The 17,395-nt window shown below is 37.5% G+C and overlaps 1 protein-coding gene and 1 long non-coding RNA gene across 13 annotated transcripts in view; one reads left to right on the top strand and one right to left on the bottom strand.

Annotated features, from left to right (window-relative positions):
- The window catches only part of LOC135966871 (uncharacterized), a 38,906-nt gene extending 30,209 nt beyond the window's left edge, over positions 1-8,697 (top strand). The window contains exons 2-3 of the long non-coding RNA XR_010580557.2: positions 8,274-8,342; positions 8,634-8,697. This is a non-coding gene — a long non-coding RNA (uncharacterized lncRNA). The remainder of the gene's footprint in view (positions 1-8,273; positions 8,343-8,633) is intronic.
- Positions 1-17,395, bottom strand: part of WDR35 (WD repeat domain 35) — an 81,023-nt gene that overhangs the window by 47,002 nt on the left and 16,626 nt on the right. For 7 of the 12 annotated variants that reach the window (XR_006691776.3, XR_012422647.1, XR_012422649.1 and 4 more), the window contains exons 7-12: positions 17,156-17,321; positions 16,226-16,371; positions 12,209-12,334; positions 9,513-9,698; positions 5,718-5,750; positions 3,994-4,054 (exon numbers count right to left, since the gene is read on the bottom strand). Coding sequence is in view for 5 of the 12 variants with exons in the window: in XM_065527366.1 (XP_065383438.1) it covers positions 3,994-4,054; positions 5,718-5,750; positions 9,513-9,698; positions 12,209-12,334; positions 16,226-16,371; positions 17,156-17,321 (718 nt within the window). In the remaining 7 variants the exon portion in view is untranslated. Of the gene's footprint in view, positions 1-3,993; positions 4,055-5,717; positions 5,751-9,512; positions 9,699-12,208; positions 12,335-15,723; positions 15,852-16,225; positions 16,372-17,155; positions 17,322-17,395 lie in introns of those variants that run through there. The other 5 variants (XR_012422648.1, XM_065527367.2, XM_074012281.1 and 2 more) reach the window with 3 other exon arrangements.

Here is a 17,395-nt window from a genome sequence, read left to right as displayed (position 1 = left end):
TTCTCAGTTACTACAAAAAATACAAATATATCTGAAAAATATGTTCTTTTGAATCAGTAAGTTGGTGATTTCAGCAAATTCATATGGGTAGATAATCCTATCTATATATATTTTGCTAGATCTTTATTAAGATTCATCCCACCTAGACTAAGCTTCTACGAAAAGCAAAACAAAATTGTAACAGATACACTGTTTTAGGACAAGAACACAGCCTAGATGAAAGCCCTCCATGCCCTTTTTGACTGTTCAATATCTGAAAAGAAAAAAATTTGAAATATCTAGAAAGGTTATTGGATTTTTTTTTTTTTTTTTTTTTTTGAGGCGGGTTCTTGCTGTGTCATCCAGGCTGGAGTGCAGTGGCACGATCTTGGCTCAGTGCAACGTCTGCCTCCTGGGTTCAAGAGATTCTCCTGCCTCCGCCTCTCGAGTAGCTGGGATTACAGGTGCATGCCACCACGCCTGGCTAATTTTTGTATTTTTAGTAGAGATGGGGTTTTGCCATGTTGGCCAGGCTGGTCTCAAACTCCTGACCTCAGGTGATCTACCCGTCTCAGCCTCCCAAAGTGCTGGGATTACAGGAGTGAGCCACCGTGCCCAGCTTGGAAAAAAAGTTTTTAAGAAAATAATTATGCTTTCATTAACTGAACTTTGTAATGCTAATAGGCAGTCATTACTAGCCAAGCAAGAATGTAAAAGAATTTAAAACAATCTTGGAATTCACATATAAATAAAACCTGCTTGTAATATTTTAATGCTAAGGCCTGAAATAAATGCCGACATCTGTAATGTTCACCCACTTTCCCATTTATTCATTTCTCAGTCCTTTCAAGTGCCGGTGAATTGAAATTTCACTGAAATGTTTTCATCAAATTAACTCTCTCTGAAATATATGGAAAACCTAGTGCACATGTTAGATACCATCACTAGAAAGCTGCCCATGTGCTCCCACTAAAACGGCTGCAGCATAGGCAAACGGGTACTTGATGGCCACTTTCCATGCCTTCATTCCTCTGCAAATGCCGTTTTCTTTCCTTGAAATGTCACCTAAAGAAATACTTATTTTTCGAATTTCAGCTCAAATGAAACCTTCTCTAAGTAGAAAGATGTCTCTGACATCCTTACACACCAATAGCCATTTGCCTGGCACCCAGGGCAATACCTCGCACGCACCCAGGGCAATACCTCGCACGCACCCAGGGCACTACCTCGCACGCACCCAGGGCAATACCTCGCACGCACCCAGGGCACTACCTCGCACGCACCCAGGGCAATACCTCGCACGCACCCAGGGCACTACCTCGCACGCACCCAGGGCAATACCTCGCACGCACCCAGGGCAATACCTCGCACGCACCCAGGGCACTACCTCGCACGCACCCAGGGCAATACCTCGCACGCACCCAGGGCAATACCTCGCACGCACCCAGGGCACTACCTCGCACGCACCCAGGGCAATACCTCGCACGCACCCAGGGCAATACCTCGCACGCACCCAGGGCAATACCTCGCACGCACCCAGGGCAATACCTCGCACGCACCCAGGGCAATACCTAGCACGCACCCAGGGCAATACCTCGCACGCAGTAGGGAAGCAGTAAATCACCGTTCAATGAATTAACTAGGTTTTAATTATTTGTTCAGAAATCCCACAGGAAATGTTATAATTAATTTCTTATTATTCCCAGTGACCAGTAGTACCTGAAACAGTGTATACTCATTGATAGTTCGCTAAATAAATGAATCATCATTTTTTATTTACATGATAGAAAATTTCCATGCATTCAATAAACATTTATTATGGGCCAAGGCAGTGTTAGGTCATGGGGATACAGAAGTTAATTACACATAGATCTTTAAAAAGTTCAAAGTCTAGTGGGGAAGATAGATAAGAAAATTGATAAGCACGGTGCAGGTTAAGAGGTATTTTGGATGGAAGCACACCAAAGGTATTATGAGTGCTCAAGAAAAGAGCACCAAAAAAGGATACCTAACTCTCATGTGTAGAGTATAACAGAGTACCACAAACTACACTTCTATAACAATCTATAAAGTTCTTTTTTAAAGTTTCTACAAAAATTGTAAAGAGGAAGAGTAGATGGTAAAAGAAAAATAATAAATCCTAAATTCTAGAAGAGTAGCACTCATATATTTTTTTTGTTTTAGCCTCCAGTCCTCATAAACATTTGGCATAGAAACTTTAAAAAGGAATTTTACAGGATATGTATGAAACAAAAATGTTGAGTCTTTGGCTGTGTTCGCTGCAGGCCAATGAAAGAACTGTTTGTTAAAATCTCAGCCAGCGAGACTACAAAAAAAAAAGTTTTGAGACTCAAAAATACAAATAATCATGCCCTCAAGTATTTGCCATTTTATGAAGAAGGATTTACATTTGCTTTATTTTAAAAAACAGTCTAGGCCGGGCGCGGTGGCTCAAGCCTGTAATCCCAGCACTTTGGGAGGCCGAGACGGGCGGATCACGAGGTCAGGAGATCGAGACCATCCTGGCTAACACCGTGAAACCCCGTCTCTACTAAAAATACAAAAAAAAACTAGCCGGGCGAGGTGGCGGGCGCCTGTAGTCCCAGCTACTCCGGAGGCTGAGGCAGGAGAATGGCGTAAACCCGGGAGGCGGAGCTTGCAGTGAGCTGAGATCCGGCCACTGCACTCCAGCCCGGGCTACAGAGCAAGACTCCGTCTCAAAAAAAAAAAAAAAAAAAAAAAAAAACAGTCTACCTGTGATAAAAATTACTTTGAGATTAACCCTATCACCATTATGATTCTATGTTAAAACTTTAGATATTAAAAGAAAAAGTATATAATCTGAAGACTGACAAAATTTACCTCTTTAAGACTGTTATGCTTCTAGTAAACAAGAGATATTTATGTGAAGAGAGTCTGTAATAATTTTAAGCTACGCTTTTTAACAAGGAACATTAATGTGTATATATATATGTGTGTATATAAACATATACATATATAAAACATATAAACATGTCTATGTAGCAATGAATGTAAGACACGAAGTTGAAATGTGTCAATATATCTAAGTGAGTAGGTTATCAAGACCCTATAAAGTCTTTGAGGTCATTATTTCTCATATTTGCTTTTATCACCCAAAGAGCTTAGCAAAATGCAAACACTCAAAAGGCAACAGGCATTAATATTTAATTGCTTAGGCTAAATGTCCAATCTGAAAAAAAATGACTAGTTCTCAGGTTCTCAGGAATAATGCAATGGGTTTTTAATTTCTTAGATTTAATAATTTTTGCAATACTGTATCCAATATACTACCATACACATTAAAAGAAAATCATTACTTTTGGAAGTTACAGTGAAATGGCAACAAAATACTTGTTAATGATTTTTAATAATCTACTTAGAATAAGATTTGGAATTTTTAATGGGTTACTTTTATAGTTATTGGGTAGAGGGAATAGTAAATCTAAAGTAACAAATGTCCTTTGAAAACAAAGAGTCAGGAATTTTTTAAACTGTCCCTATTAATAGACTCATTTCATTAGAAAAATCTGGAAAGGGCAAACTCACTTTTACAAGCAGCTGAAGTGTTTTTATGGAAGAGAGGTATTTACAAGCAGTTTATTAATAATAAAAGTGGTTTAATAGCAAAATTCTTTCTATAATCCTGTTTATTACATACTAATCATTACACTGCATACCAATTCCTACACAATTATATTTCCCATTTAAAGCGAATGATGGTACCATAGCAGTTGTGAAATTATAGTGGATTTTAGATAGAGTAACCTTATAATTTACTGTCTTAACCAGGATGCTTTTGAGAGCAAAATGGGGTATTAAGAATTCTATCATGGTAACAGATATAAACTGGTACTGGATCTGACAAAGTAGGAAGTACGGTCTTCCTCGTTTTAGAAAACACCATTCTAATTAATAATACCAGTGTTAGGTTTTTAAATTAGTGTTACAAATAAAATCTGATTGGAAAAGAAATAAATATTAACATTTCCTTACCAATATCAATGTATTTGGGATCCAAGGGAGTACCAATAGAATTACAAAGAACTAGCACAAACTGTGAACAAATAAAACAAAAAGTATCAGATCTCCTGCTTATGAATAATAAAGGAAATGTGCTTAATATAATCATGCTTATCTCTTTTTCAAACATTGTTAACTGGGAAATAACTGATGAAACTGTTAGGTACAAAAAATAGCAGACAAAAAGAAAAATGATTTACAGCATTAAAGATCAATTAATACTAAACCAAGGCTGCTTTCTCAATGTAATGGAGTAAATGGTTTTCAAGAAGACACAAGAAACACAAGTACTCTAGCTATTTTTCAACATTTATACAAGCGGTCTTCAAAAAGTTTACGGAAAATGTGTATTGTGAAAAAATACGCATGGATTTAAAAATTGTTTGCATCAAAATAAACGTGTACTAACTTGTTAAAACATGTCTGAACAGGATCTAGTTTGAAGCACTAAGAAGGAGATGGTAGCAGTTTGAAAAAAAGCCCTGGAAAGCAACATTAATTCTGCTAAAATTGAAGCAAGAAAAAACATCAAATTTATGGTGCAGCTTGGGTGGAAGAATGGTGAAATCATCAATCCTTTATGAAAAGCTTATGGGGACAATGCCCCAAAGAAATCAGCAGTTTACAAATGGACAACTCATTTTCCAAAGGGACAAGACAAAGTAAAGATGAAACCTGCAACAGCAGACCATCCATGTCGATTTGCAAGGAAAAAATTAATCTCATCTTGTTTCTGCCCTAATTGAAGAGGACTAACAATTAACAGCAGAAACAATAGTCAACACCATAGACATCTCAGTTGGTTCAGTTCACACAATTCTGACTGAAAAATTTAAGTTAAGCCAACTTCCCACTCAATGGGTGCCAAATCGGTTGCACCCACATCAGCTGCGCACAGGAGCAGAGCAGTCAACAGAAATTTCAAACAGGTGGTATCAAGAACCTGAGGAATTTCTTCAAAAATTGCAACAGGAGATGAAACATGGCTTTACCTGTATGATCCTGAATGCAAGGCACAATCAAAACAATGGTTACCAAGAGGTGGAAATGGTCCAGTCAAAGCAAAAGCAGACTGCCAAGAGCAAAGGTCATGGCGACAGTTTTCAGGGATGCTCAAGGCATTTTGCTTGTTGACTTTCTGAAGGGCCAAAGGGCAATAATGTCCACTTATTATGAGAATGTCTTGAGAAAGTTAGCCAAAGCTTTAGCAGAAAAATGCCTGGGAAAACTTCACCAGAGTCTCTCCCCAGCATGACAATGCTCCTGCTCATTCTATTCATCAAACAAGGGCAATTTTGCAAGAGTTTCAGCGGGAAATCATTAGGCATCCACTTTACAGTACTGATTTGGCTTCAGGCTTCCTTTTGTTTCCTAATCTTAAAAAATCCTTAAAGGGTACCCATTTATCTTTAGTTAATAATGTAAAAAAGACTGCATTGACATGGTTAAATTCCTAGGACCCTCAGTTCTTTAGGGATGGACTATAAGATCTGGTATCATTGCTTACAAAAATGTCTTGACCTTGATGGAGCTTATGTTGAAAAATAAAGTTTCTATTTTTATTTTTATCTGTTAATTACATTTTTCCATGAACTTTCTGAAGTCCCCTCATATTTCTAAAGTTTCTGATCAGCTATAACCTCAAAACTCATTTTTATCCTATGATCAGTTATATAAGAGCTAATTTCATTTGTTACCGTTGCACCAAATGTCTCCATCTCGTTCTCCTCCTTGGAAGCAATATATAAATGACATGAGAAATTCAGAAAAATTCAGTTAACTCAAAAAAGACATGATTCAACCTAATGAAAATGGCTTATAGACAAATAATCATCAATGACCAATATTAGGAAAATAATCAAGCATAATGCACATTTTACATCATATTGTTTTAAAGTGATCATTTCCTTTTTCTTACTGTTAGTCTCTGTTTCTGTATCTTGTACTAAGAATATTATTCTACTTAGATGTTTTTCCTGACTAGAACAATTTCAAATAAACCAGTTCTTTATGCACTATTAACTCACTTTCTTTTTTCAGCATTCGATTAAAATTTGTTTAATTACTCAAAACATCTCAGGTACCCCATAGACAATATACATCTACTATTACCCATAACATTTTTTAAAAACTAAAAAGAACTCACTGAATTAATTTCATAAATATAAACCAAATAATAAAAATTATATTTTAAAAAATCATAATTTACTCTTCTACTACTTAAAATAAGCTTATTTACTGTCACAAAATACCACAAATAAATTGCATTTTTTAAATATATGTTTCATTTTTATCAGTTATACATGCTAGTAGTTTCAAAAATCAAATAGATCCACAAGGCTTCTTACTAAAAAATGGCAGTTCCCCCTAAGTTCACATTTCCTGCTCCCTTTACCGATCCTTTTGCTATTACCTCCACAAATCTAAGTAACATGTTTACACTGCTACTTGTTTTATTTCAATTTAGTCCATTAGCTCTTGCCTCCCCACTACAAATGACAAGTCTTTAGCTTCCTTTCATTCCCTTTTCTACCCCATCCCTTCCACACAGGGGCACATTTCCATCCCTCTCTCTATTTTTAATGCCATTTTGTCAGATCAAAATTTAGGGTTGAGTATGTTTATTATACTTCAGTTAAAAGGTGTTTTAAGTTTTAAAAGGGTGATTACATCATTTTGACTATGTAAATGCTATTCACAACTCAGTTGTCAAGTATATCATGATTTATTTTCTTCTCAAGCATATTCTTTCTCTGTAGTTGATAACTGTATTTTTTCTCTTTGATTCATCTTCTAGGGGCTTATTACTAACGCAAATCCCCAATAATCCCTGAATTATGTATATCTTGCTGCAAGGGCTCAAACATATCAGGTAGTCTATTAATGTCATCCCCCTGAATTTCTCTTGGAGCCTTCTGACCTTCTCTCATCTGACTCACTGGACATGCTGCACCACAGTCAGCTGGTACACTCTTCCTCACTGGTGTCTACTCTACTGTTTCTTCTGCTTTCTTGGTTTATTCCTCATTTTGTTAGACTATTTCCTAAAGTAACTTCCTAAGATAGGGAAGCTTGGAAGGGAAATTTTTAGTGAGTTACACATCTAAAAATGTCTGTATTCCACTTATTTATTTATTTACTTACTTACTTTGAGACAAAGTATCACTCTGTCGCCCAGGCTGGAGTGCAGTAGCGTGATTTCGGCCCACTGCAACCTCCGCCTCCTGGGTTCAAGCAGTTCTCCTGCTTCAACCTCCTGAGTAGCTGGGACTACAGGCGCACGCTGCCATGCCTGGCTATTTTTTCTATTTTAGTAGAGATGGGGTTTCACCGTGTTGCCCAGGCTGGTCTCGAACTCCTGAGCTCAGGCAATCCACCCACCTTGGCCTCCCAAAGTGGTCTGTTCACTCTTTTTAGAAATATTGTTGAAATGCTAAGCTTCCGGGACTGGTCCTCTAATTTTATCCTTTCACTCCTATTTTCCATTTCCTTGTCCTTTTGCTTCACTTTACAGGTGTTTTCCTTCATTTTACCTTCTAATCCTCCAGCCAAAGTTTTCATTATGGTCATCATACTTTTAGTTTCCAAAAACTTCCTCTTCTATAGTATCCTTTTCTTATTTGATGGATGTAATATCTCTTAACTCTCTGAAGGTAATACTGATGGTTCTTTCAAAACAATTTTTTTTCTTTTGAGATAGAGTCTCACTTTCGCCCAGGTTGGAGTGCAATGGCACGATCCTGGCTCACTGCAACCTCCACCTCCCGGGTTCAAGCAATTCTCCTGCCTCAGCCTCCTGAGTAGCTGGGATTACAGGTGTGCGCCACCATGCCCAGCTAATTTTGTAAATTTAGTAGAGACAGGGTTTCACCATGTTAGCCAGGCTGATCTCGAACTCCTGACCTCAGGTAATCCGCCCGCCTCGATCTCTCAAAGTGCTGGGATTATAGGCGTGAGCCATCACGTCTAGCCCCAAAATAATGTTTTTCAGACGTGTCCTTCCTGCATAGTCTTTGCTTCTTCCAAGTTCATTTCTACTTGTGTTTAGCTGCCTTTCTCAAATGTCTGGTAATCTTTGTCTAACTGCTTATATTTAAGAGTCAGACATTGAAACGCTGTTTGGAACAGAGTTGTCTATAAGTGAGCCTCACTGACTGGTGTCTTTACTGTAAGGTGATGTAAGGTGATGGGCAGGGCTACTTCCTTGGGGACTCCCGATCTCAGTATCTTTAGAAGGCTTTTCTCTTGAACAGGTCGAGTTCTCTTGAGAAGACTTCCCACCTCAAAGCTCAATGCTTGGCTGCCAGTGTTCTGGGAACCAGGTAGGAAAAGAAGACTGGGGTCATGTTGAATAGGAAACTTTTAATGTAATTGTCCTGTTTTCAGCAGAGTTCCCCCATCCTCAGCTCTGCTTGATGCTCTTCAGCGCAGACTCTTTGATCCTCTCTGGAAAGTAAACCCCAGTTGTTGCAGGTGGCAGAAGGGCAGCTGCCTAAGGACTCAGTATAGGGGAGTGGGATCTCCTTCTTATGTTTTTTTAAAAAGTTTTCTCTTTTCTGCATAATCTCTGGTACTTCCAAATTGCTTTTATGCTTGTTTCTTTCTCCTACCAGGTACCCCCAAGTCCTGTGCCTCTTTGGGATCCCGTGATATAAGCCAGTTGCCTCTGTTTTCTCCCTGAATGGCTTATGATTCAGCTTTCTTAGGTCTGCTAAGGTAATTACCGCTAATCCACCTACTCTAACCTACAAAATGTTGTTGCCATTTCCTTTCCCTTTCTGGTCCCTATGGGCTTATGACTTTTTAAGAAACATCTTTACTGTCATTTAGCAAGTTTCAGGAGAGAACACCATCAAACATGGCTGTTCAAAGAGTCACCTTTAAGAAAAAACTCTTTACTTTTTAACGGAATAAAATAATTGATAACACAGCTAAAGACATCGGTAGTCCTTTTCAGAAATATTTACATACTTCTGCAAATATTTAAGTTGTTAGTATACTTTTTTAAAAGACATACTTATATTATTTATGTTATGCTATGATATATTAATTTTTAAAGCAATATAACTCCAAATAAAAGTAGATTTCTCAATGTCAAAAGCTACCCAAACTGTCATAAGTGTTCATTGCTGCATAATTTCTTCAGCATTTATGCATAGTAGACATCTGGATGTTCATTTTTGCTCATGAAATTTTAACTTGAAAAAGGACTGTGGTATTTTAAATATATTTCAGAAACAAAAAGCTTCAGTATTGAACCAGTCAGTATGAATTGCCGTGTGATTAGCTGCTTGAAGAAAAAAAAATCAGGGACACCGCATCAATGGAGTCACAGAGTTTTCCAAAATTGGTCTAGACCAATATGGCCAACAGACCCAATGTTTTGATGTACTTGCCAGTGTAGAGGCCATGCTTGAGAAGGTAGAAAAATATAACCCAATTCTGCCAAGCAGTTAGCCCATCTATGTCTTAAGATATCAAGAAACACCTACCTGAGGATGATTTTCATCAGCTTTTGTAGCCAAAATGCAGAAATCGCCACAGGTAGTAATAGAAATGAGACCCTTCACATATTTAACATGTTTTTCATTGTTTTTTGTATCCCAGAAGACAACACAGTGCTCTGGACGATCAGGTCTGGTATATGCATAAACCACAGTATTTGAGCAATAACCCCACTAGGAAGAAAGGAAGGAGGAAAAGGAAGGAGTTTGAAAGGCAGAAGAATTATTTAGCATTAGGAAGGAAAATTGTATTATTTTATTTTTACTCTCGAAATATTGCAGATATTTATCACTGCTGACAAAATATATTCTTCAGAAATAGAAGACAGATTCAACCTTTTATAAAAATAATAGAGATTTATAAAACAAAGAATGTACTGCAAATATAAATTTAGTTTGTCTAACTTTCCTTATTTTAATTGGTAAGATTTAAGCTTCAATGGTAAAAAATTTTCAATTATCAATAATAGCTGCTGGAGAGGGGACAACAGGTAGCATGATCCCTGTCAAAGTTTCAATTCTGGATCTCCAAGTCAAAATTCAAAAATAGTCACTTTGCCTTTTTACCCCATCCATATTTTTTATATTTGCTTTTATCAGAGTAATATATTCACATAATATATGGTCAAATAATCCTACCTGGCTTATTTAAAACAAAAGCAAATGCAGAACCCCCTGCCAAATTTCCTGTCTGGAATGGCCGTGCACAACTTCTGTCACTGCAACTGCTCCGGCATTTATTTCTGAATCACATTATCTATTGATTATGGAACTTACACACTTACAGCTTTCCCTTCTAATCCTCCCAACATGTTTATATTTAATTTTGAATTAAAAAATGAAAATATATAAATTATATTAAAAATATAAAAAATAAAATAATGTTGATATTACCATGATTGTGTCTACCATTCAAACTAAGCTAAACCATGTTTAGCTTTTTGTATCCTGATTACTTTCTAAAATACATTTTTTACTTTAAAATAGTTTTAGATGGACAAAAGTTGCAAAGATAGCACAGAGTTCCCATATACCCCTCATCCATTTCCCTTATTGTTAACATTTTACATTACCGTGGTATATTTGTCACAACTAGGAAATCAACATCATACTTTATTTAGATTTCATTAGTTTTTCCCGAATGTCCTTTTACTATTCCAGAATCCCATTTGGGATACTTAGACTTAGTCATGTCACCTTAGGCTCCTCTGGGGTGTGACAATTTCTCAGTCTTTCCTTGTTTTTAATGACCTCAACAGTTTTGAGGAGTACTGGTCAAGTATTTTGTAGACTGTCCCTCAATTTGGGTTTGTCTGATGTTTTTCTCATGCTTAGATTGGACTTCAGGTTTTTAGGAAGACCAGCACAGAACTGAAGTGCACTTCTTTATCATGCCATATCAGGGGGTATGTGATATCCACATGGCATTCCTAATGATGTTAACCTTTATCACTTGGCCAAGGTTGGATTGCCAAGTTTCACCAATATAAAGCTACTTTATTTTTTTCCCCTCTCCATACCCTACTCTTTGGAAACTAAGTGTAGCCACACTCAAGCCAGGGGAACAGGGGACTATGTTCCACCTCCTGGAGAAGGCAATACCTAAGTAAACTGGAATAATTCTGTAAGGAAGATTTGTTTCTTCTCTCCCATTTATTTATTTATTCAAATAATCCATCTATATCAGCATCAACTCTTGGGCATTTATACTTTGGGTCACAATAAAATAATATATCATTTATTTGATTCTTCAAAGTGCTCCAGCTTTGGCCATTGGGAGGCTCTTTCATGTTCTTTTGACATTCCCCCATCCTTTTGTTGTCTGAGCACTTCCTTACTTGCTGGGACTATAAACTGTTTCAGGCTTACCTTGTATTTTCTCTGCCCTAGTCCTAGAATCAGCCATTTCTCTAAGGTCCTTTACCTTTTAAAAATTAAATATAGAATATTTTTATAACAAATAGTCTACCAGATCAATCTCATATTTGAGAGCTTGCTTTTGGATCAAATGTTAAATTCAAGATAAAATACTGATTATATATTACGTTGCTTATTCTCATTTTCTCCTTCTAATCTATTCTCTGCCCTTCTCTACCCTGCTGTGAGCCTTGCAGCCTAGTTTCTATGAACTCCATCACCTGGGCTACCTGGCCATCTGGCTCCCCGTTGGGTTTCGCCAATAGAAAGCACCAGCAAGTGGAGAGGTGAGTTGGAATATTTATTCCCCAAATCCCTCTCTGCCTGGCCGGTTGGCATGGTCTGGGCTCCTGCAGAGCAGCCCCTCTTGCACAGCCACAGCTCTTGTGGGTTCCAGGAGCCTGACTCCCTTGTCTTGCCCCTTCAGGCCCAGGGCTGGTGATGGCTTCTCATTGATGCTAATCTTTGGGTGCTACTTTTTATCATTCCTTGCTGTTCCCCTTAGTCCTGCCCATATCTCTGTAATAAGCCTTTCATCAGTCTCTCTTCAATTACTCCTTTGAGTGTACCATCTATTTCTGGCTAAGACATTGACTCATGGAGTAATTTTACTAACTATATACAGTATTCTAGAAAAGTTTACTAGGTCTGAGGTCTTTACACAAAAAGGCTTCCTTTCTGCTAGCTCCAAAAACAAGAGAGCTTTGAATACACTTTGAGCGATAGTAAGAAACACTGTTTATTTTACAACTGCTGTTAATATTTACCTTATAATTAGGTCGAATGTTTGCAAAATATATAAAGGAATCAACAGCTAGTGCAATTTTCAGTCCACCTCCTTCCCAAGATAGTGCAGATATTTCCTTCCCAGGAACTTTCAAAGTACCCAGATGCTGAAAAAGAAAGTTATCTTTAACCTAAAGTATAACAATTAAATACAAATTACCACCAATCACTTCATAGAGGTCAAAAGTGGTATGAACATTATTTTGTGAAAAGTTACTACTCACTTTAAAATCACGTTTCTTGAATTTTTATAATGAAAAACATGCATATAAGAAAAACTTACAAACTATATCCAAAGAATTCAATAGCAAATTTCATCAAATCTAAAATGCCATAGACTGAAACATGCATTTTTATGTACAACTAAGGAAAGGAAAAAACACATTGCTAATTAAAATATAGCAACTTTGATTATAAGATGCCTCCTCATTTTAAGTTGTAAAAAATTACATTTCTTAGAATCAATGAAATATTATATTAGCAAATTCAATCATAAAATCTTGTCTTTCTCTTTCATCCCCTCACACCCAACTAGTCACCAAATCCTATTGCTTTTACTCCTTTCCACTCTCTATAATTACCTTTTTAATGGATTGAATTGTGGTAATAGCTTCCTAACTTTAAGTCTTACCTTTCATCTGTTTCCTTACTCTCTCCCTCTGCCCTCTCAATTCAATCTCTACTCTGCTGTCACAACTATCTTTCTGGAACACAGATCTAATCATAACTTACCCTGCTTTTTAAAAGGTTTAATAACTTTTAAAAATCAGTAACTCCCCACCATCACATTCTTTAGCATGGCATACAATGCCTGTTTCCCATCTTATCCAAAACCATAGTATGTGGCTTAATATCCCACTATTTAGCCATAACTGCTGTGTGCCTGCTCATGAAGGAACTACTCTGCCTCCACACCTTTGGCCTATACAATATCCCTTCTGCCTGAAATCCCCCTCTCCTTTCCTCACAGCTCCCCTGTCCTTACTGGTCCTTGTCCTCCTGGAGCACGCCTATTCATCCATCAAGATACAGCTCAAATACTGCTTCCTCAATGAGTCCTGCCTTCTTCTCCGACTCTATGGTTCCAGAGAATTAGAGAATGTGCTCCTTAAGAGTATAACTGCATCATATTCACATTTATTTCCCTTTCCATTAATAGATTATTTGATAAACTGATAGTCAATATGTATCTCCAATAAATATACATTCAAATTAATTTTTTCATATACTAATAGTACTTGTTATGACCAAATTAATGAGTGAATAAATGAATACAAACACTTTTTTAATGTGGCTATAAAACAACCAAACATTTTTAATCTATACCTTTCATTTGACAGAATGATATAATCCCAAAATTTCAACGAACTTTGCTGGTATCCCTTGTTCTAAGCAGATATCCTCTAGGGTCAAATTTAATGTTACTATAGTTTGAATGTCTGTCCTCTCCAAAACTCAGGTTGAAATTAATTGCCATTTTGACACTATTGAGAGATGAGACCTTTCGGCGGTGATCAGCGCCTGAGGCCCTCATGGCTGGGACTACTGCCATTTTACAAAGGGGAATTAGGTCTCCTCTTGTCTCTCTGTTGCACTCTCTTTGCCCTTCTTCCTTCCACCATGCAATGATGCAGCAGGAAAGCCCTCACCAGATGTCAGCAGCTCAATACTGGACTTCTCATCCTCCAAAACTGTAAGCCAATAAGTTTCTATTAACATACACTATGCAGTCTGGTATTCTTCATAGCAGCACATAATAGAGTAAGACAAATGTATTGAGCTCCATTTTGCCAAGGAAACCAATGGAAGAAAAAACCCAAAGTTTTAACCTAGGAGGGTCTGATCTATCTGTCTTGCTACCTGTATGAAATTAAAGGGGAACCAGCAAGCTCTCTACATCCATAAGAGGAGAAGAATACGGCCATCTTCTAACTACAAACCAGCCAGGATGTGGCAGTAGCAAGGAAAGAAAACCACCTTTTAGTAAGCCTTCATTACGTGCCAGGCACTGTGTAGGCATTTCCTCATTGTAATCTCCTTTAATCTTTACAACAGCACCATGACATATTTCCTTTATTTCTGAAAATAACTAAACTGTGTCTTAGAGGCTAAATAACTTCTCTATGTCAAACTACACTGTAGAAAATGAATTCAATGCCAGATCAACTTGACTACAAACCCTATGCTCTGTTATCTCCTACCATGGCTAAGACCACAGTGCAAAAACCAGGAGCCCCTGGCCCTCAGAATTTAAAAGCAAATTCTTCTCTGAGGTTTCCTTAAGTTTAAATCGTTAAGTTTAAATTGTTAGATAACTTCCATCCAGGTTATCTTTCCTACCTTAACAATAACACAGATCCAAATAATTCCCCATATATTCACTCACTCAGAAAATACTGACTACTATGCCCTGAGGAACTATGCTAGATACTTTTAGTTACAGCTAGACCAAAACCCACTTACAGTTTCAGTTTAACACTTAACACATTGTTTTGCAAGATAAAAAAACAGACTTTAGAACCCATGTTTTTCTACCTGGGGAAGGCTGAACTAACAAAAATAAGCAGATAAAACATGATGATAAGGCCAGGCGCGGTGGCTCAAGCCTGTAATCCCAGCACTTTGGGAGGCCGAGGCGGGCAGATCACAAGGTCAGGAGATCGAGACCATCCTGGCTAACACGGTGAAACCCTGTCTCAACTAAAAATACAAGAAAATTAGCCGGGCGAGGTGGCGGGCGCCTGTAGTCCCAGCTACTTGGGAGGCTGAGGCAGGAGAATGGCGTCAACCCGGGGGGGCGGAGCTTGCAGTGAGCCGAGATCGTGCCACTGCACTCCAGCCTGGGGCACAGAGCAAGACTCTGTCTCAAAAACAAACAAACAAACAAAAAAAAAGGTGATAAATAAGTAAATGGCAATCAACAAAAATAACCAATAAAGAACATTAATTAAGAAGGAGGTTATAAATATAGAAATAATTAGAATGCAGATTTTTAATTATCTAGGAACCTTGAAAACTATGCGTTTTTTTTCCCTTCACTTTTACATCTACCAGAAATATTGTCGTTTGACAATGTATAGAGAGCATCTACTTTCTACAGTACATTCTACTGGGTAACTTTGAGATACTGATTCAAAAGTATCAGAAGACATCATTTCTTGCCCTAAAAGAAATTATTAAAATACACAAAAATAATATTTAAACAACTGGTACAGGCTTTTATGCAGCCAAAAATACATATCACTGTAGTCTATGGTGAATTTATAAAAGCCAACAGGGTATCCAAAAGGGACAAAATATAGTATTGGGTTAGAAAATAAGATATTCAAAAAACGTATTAAGCTTAGTTATTAATAAGCTCTCACTTTCTAAATTATTTAAAATTCACAATATATTAATTCTCCTACTTGACATTTTCCAATGCTACTTCTGAAAATTCTCTTTTAAAATTAAATTTATTTAAAATACTATTGAGAAGGATAATACCCATACGTACATTTATGAAAACAATGCTTGTATTTTAATGTAGCATCACTGAAGATTAATTATTAAATTTTCTTCAAATAATTGATTACTTTGCAACAAATGAAAAGTATTAGAAGTTTGGAGGAAGGACAGACAGATATGTATGTTTAACATCTAAACACATGTAAAATGTCACACTAAAAATCCAAAAAATTAATCTGAAACAACTATATTACACTAAATACTACTCAAAAGCTGGCTATGAAAAGAGACACATATTCGGATCACAGAGAATTCAAAATAACTGCTCCACGGTGACTTCTTATGTCAAACTTCTCGTTTTCTGAATGTATAAAATTGTAACTTTTATTTTATAATTATAAAACTACAAGATTATGAAATTCCATGATAAAATACAACAAATGAAATGTCCCTAAAAGAAATTATACCGTTTCCTTTGTTCTTTTTTCCCCTACCTTACTCACTGCACATTTAAATAGAAAGAAAGAAAGAACAAATTTGAATGCATTTACCTCACCAAACGGAGTGTAAAACTGCACAATGTTCACATCTTTGTCCTGCGCGGCCGCCTTCTGGAAGCCCGCCACAGCTAACACACTGCCCATGTGGTTCCACTGGATGCCTACTACGTACATGCCAGTGTCAATCAAAACGGGATCTAGTCAAAAAGAGAAAAATGAGGTCACTGTGGGAAAATACGTAGCCTACAGAATGTTATACTCTTAACAACAACTTTTAAATACTTTTAAAACTTTCCACGTTTTTAAAAAAACAGGGCTGGGTACAAAGGCTCACGCCTATAATCCCAACACTTTAGGAGGCTGAGGCGGGCGAATCACTTGAGTCCAGGAGTTCACGATCAGCCTGGGCAACATGGCGAAACTCTGTCTCTACAAAAAATATAAAAATTAGCCAGGGGTGGTGATGCACACTTGTGATCCCAGCTCCTCAAGAGGCTGAGATGGGTGGATCCCTGGAGCCCTGGAGGCCAAGGCTGCAGTGAGCCAAAAATGCACCACTGCACTCCGGCCTCGGCAACAGAGCAAGACCCTGTCGCAAAAAAAAAAAAAAAAAAAAAAAAAAAAAAGTTAAAAATTAGAAATTGAGGCCGGGCACTGTGGCTCACGCCTGTAATCCCAGCACTTTGGGAGGCTGAGGCAGGCGGATCACGAGCTCAGGAGATCAAGACCATCCTGGCTAACATGGTGAAACCCCATCTCTACTAAAAATACAAAAAATTAGTCAGGTGTGGTGGCATGCACCTGTAGTCCCAGCTACTCAGGAGGCTGAGGTAGGAAAATTGTTTGATCCCAGGAGGTAGAAGTTGCAGTGAGCCAAGATCGTGCCACTGCACTCCAGCCTGGGTGACAGAGTGAGACTCTATCTCAAAAATAAATAAATAAATAAATTTTAAAAAGTTTTTAAACAGAAAAATTCCTTACTTTGGTCATTCTCATGTCTCATTATTTGGCATCTTCCATTGTCGAAGCAAACAGCAAGGCAAGGGCAATCAGGCTCCACATAGCCTTCTGTGCCATGGTACCAATGAATCCCAGCAATGCTGATAGCTCCAGTGACATTCACCAAACAACTCAGCTTCATTTTCATCTAAATAAAATTGTCTAGATTTAATATTTTACGTTTTAAAACAGAACAGTATAGATACAATCTCAACAGAGTAT

The sequence above is a fragment of the Macaca fascicularis genome, chromosome 13 (assembly GCF_037993035.2).
Source record: "Macaca fascicularis isolate 582-1 chromosome 13, T2T-MFA8v1.1".
Lineage (NCBI taxonomy): Eukaryota > Metazoa > Chordata > Mammalia > Primates > Cercopithecidae > Macaca > Macaca fascicularis.
The sequence above is the reverse complement of the archived record's forward strand: the minus strand, read 5'-3'. Positions and strand labels throughout refer to the sequence as shown.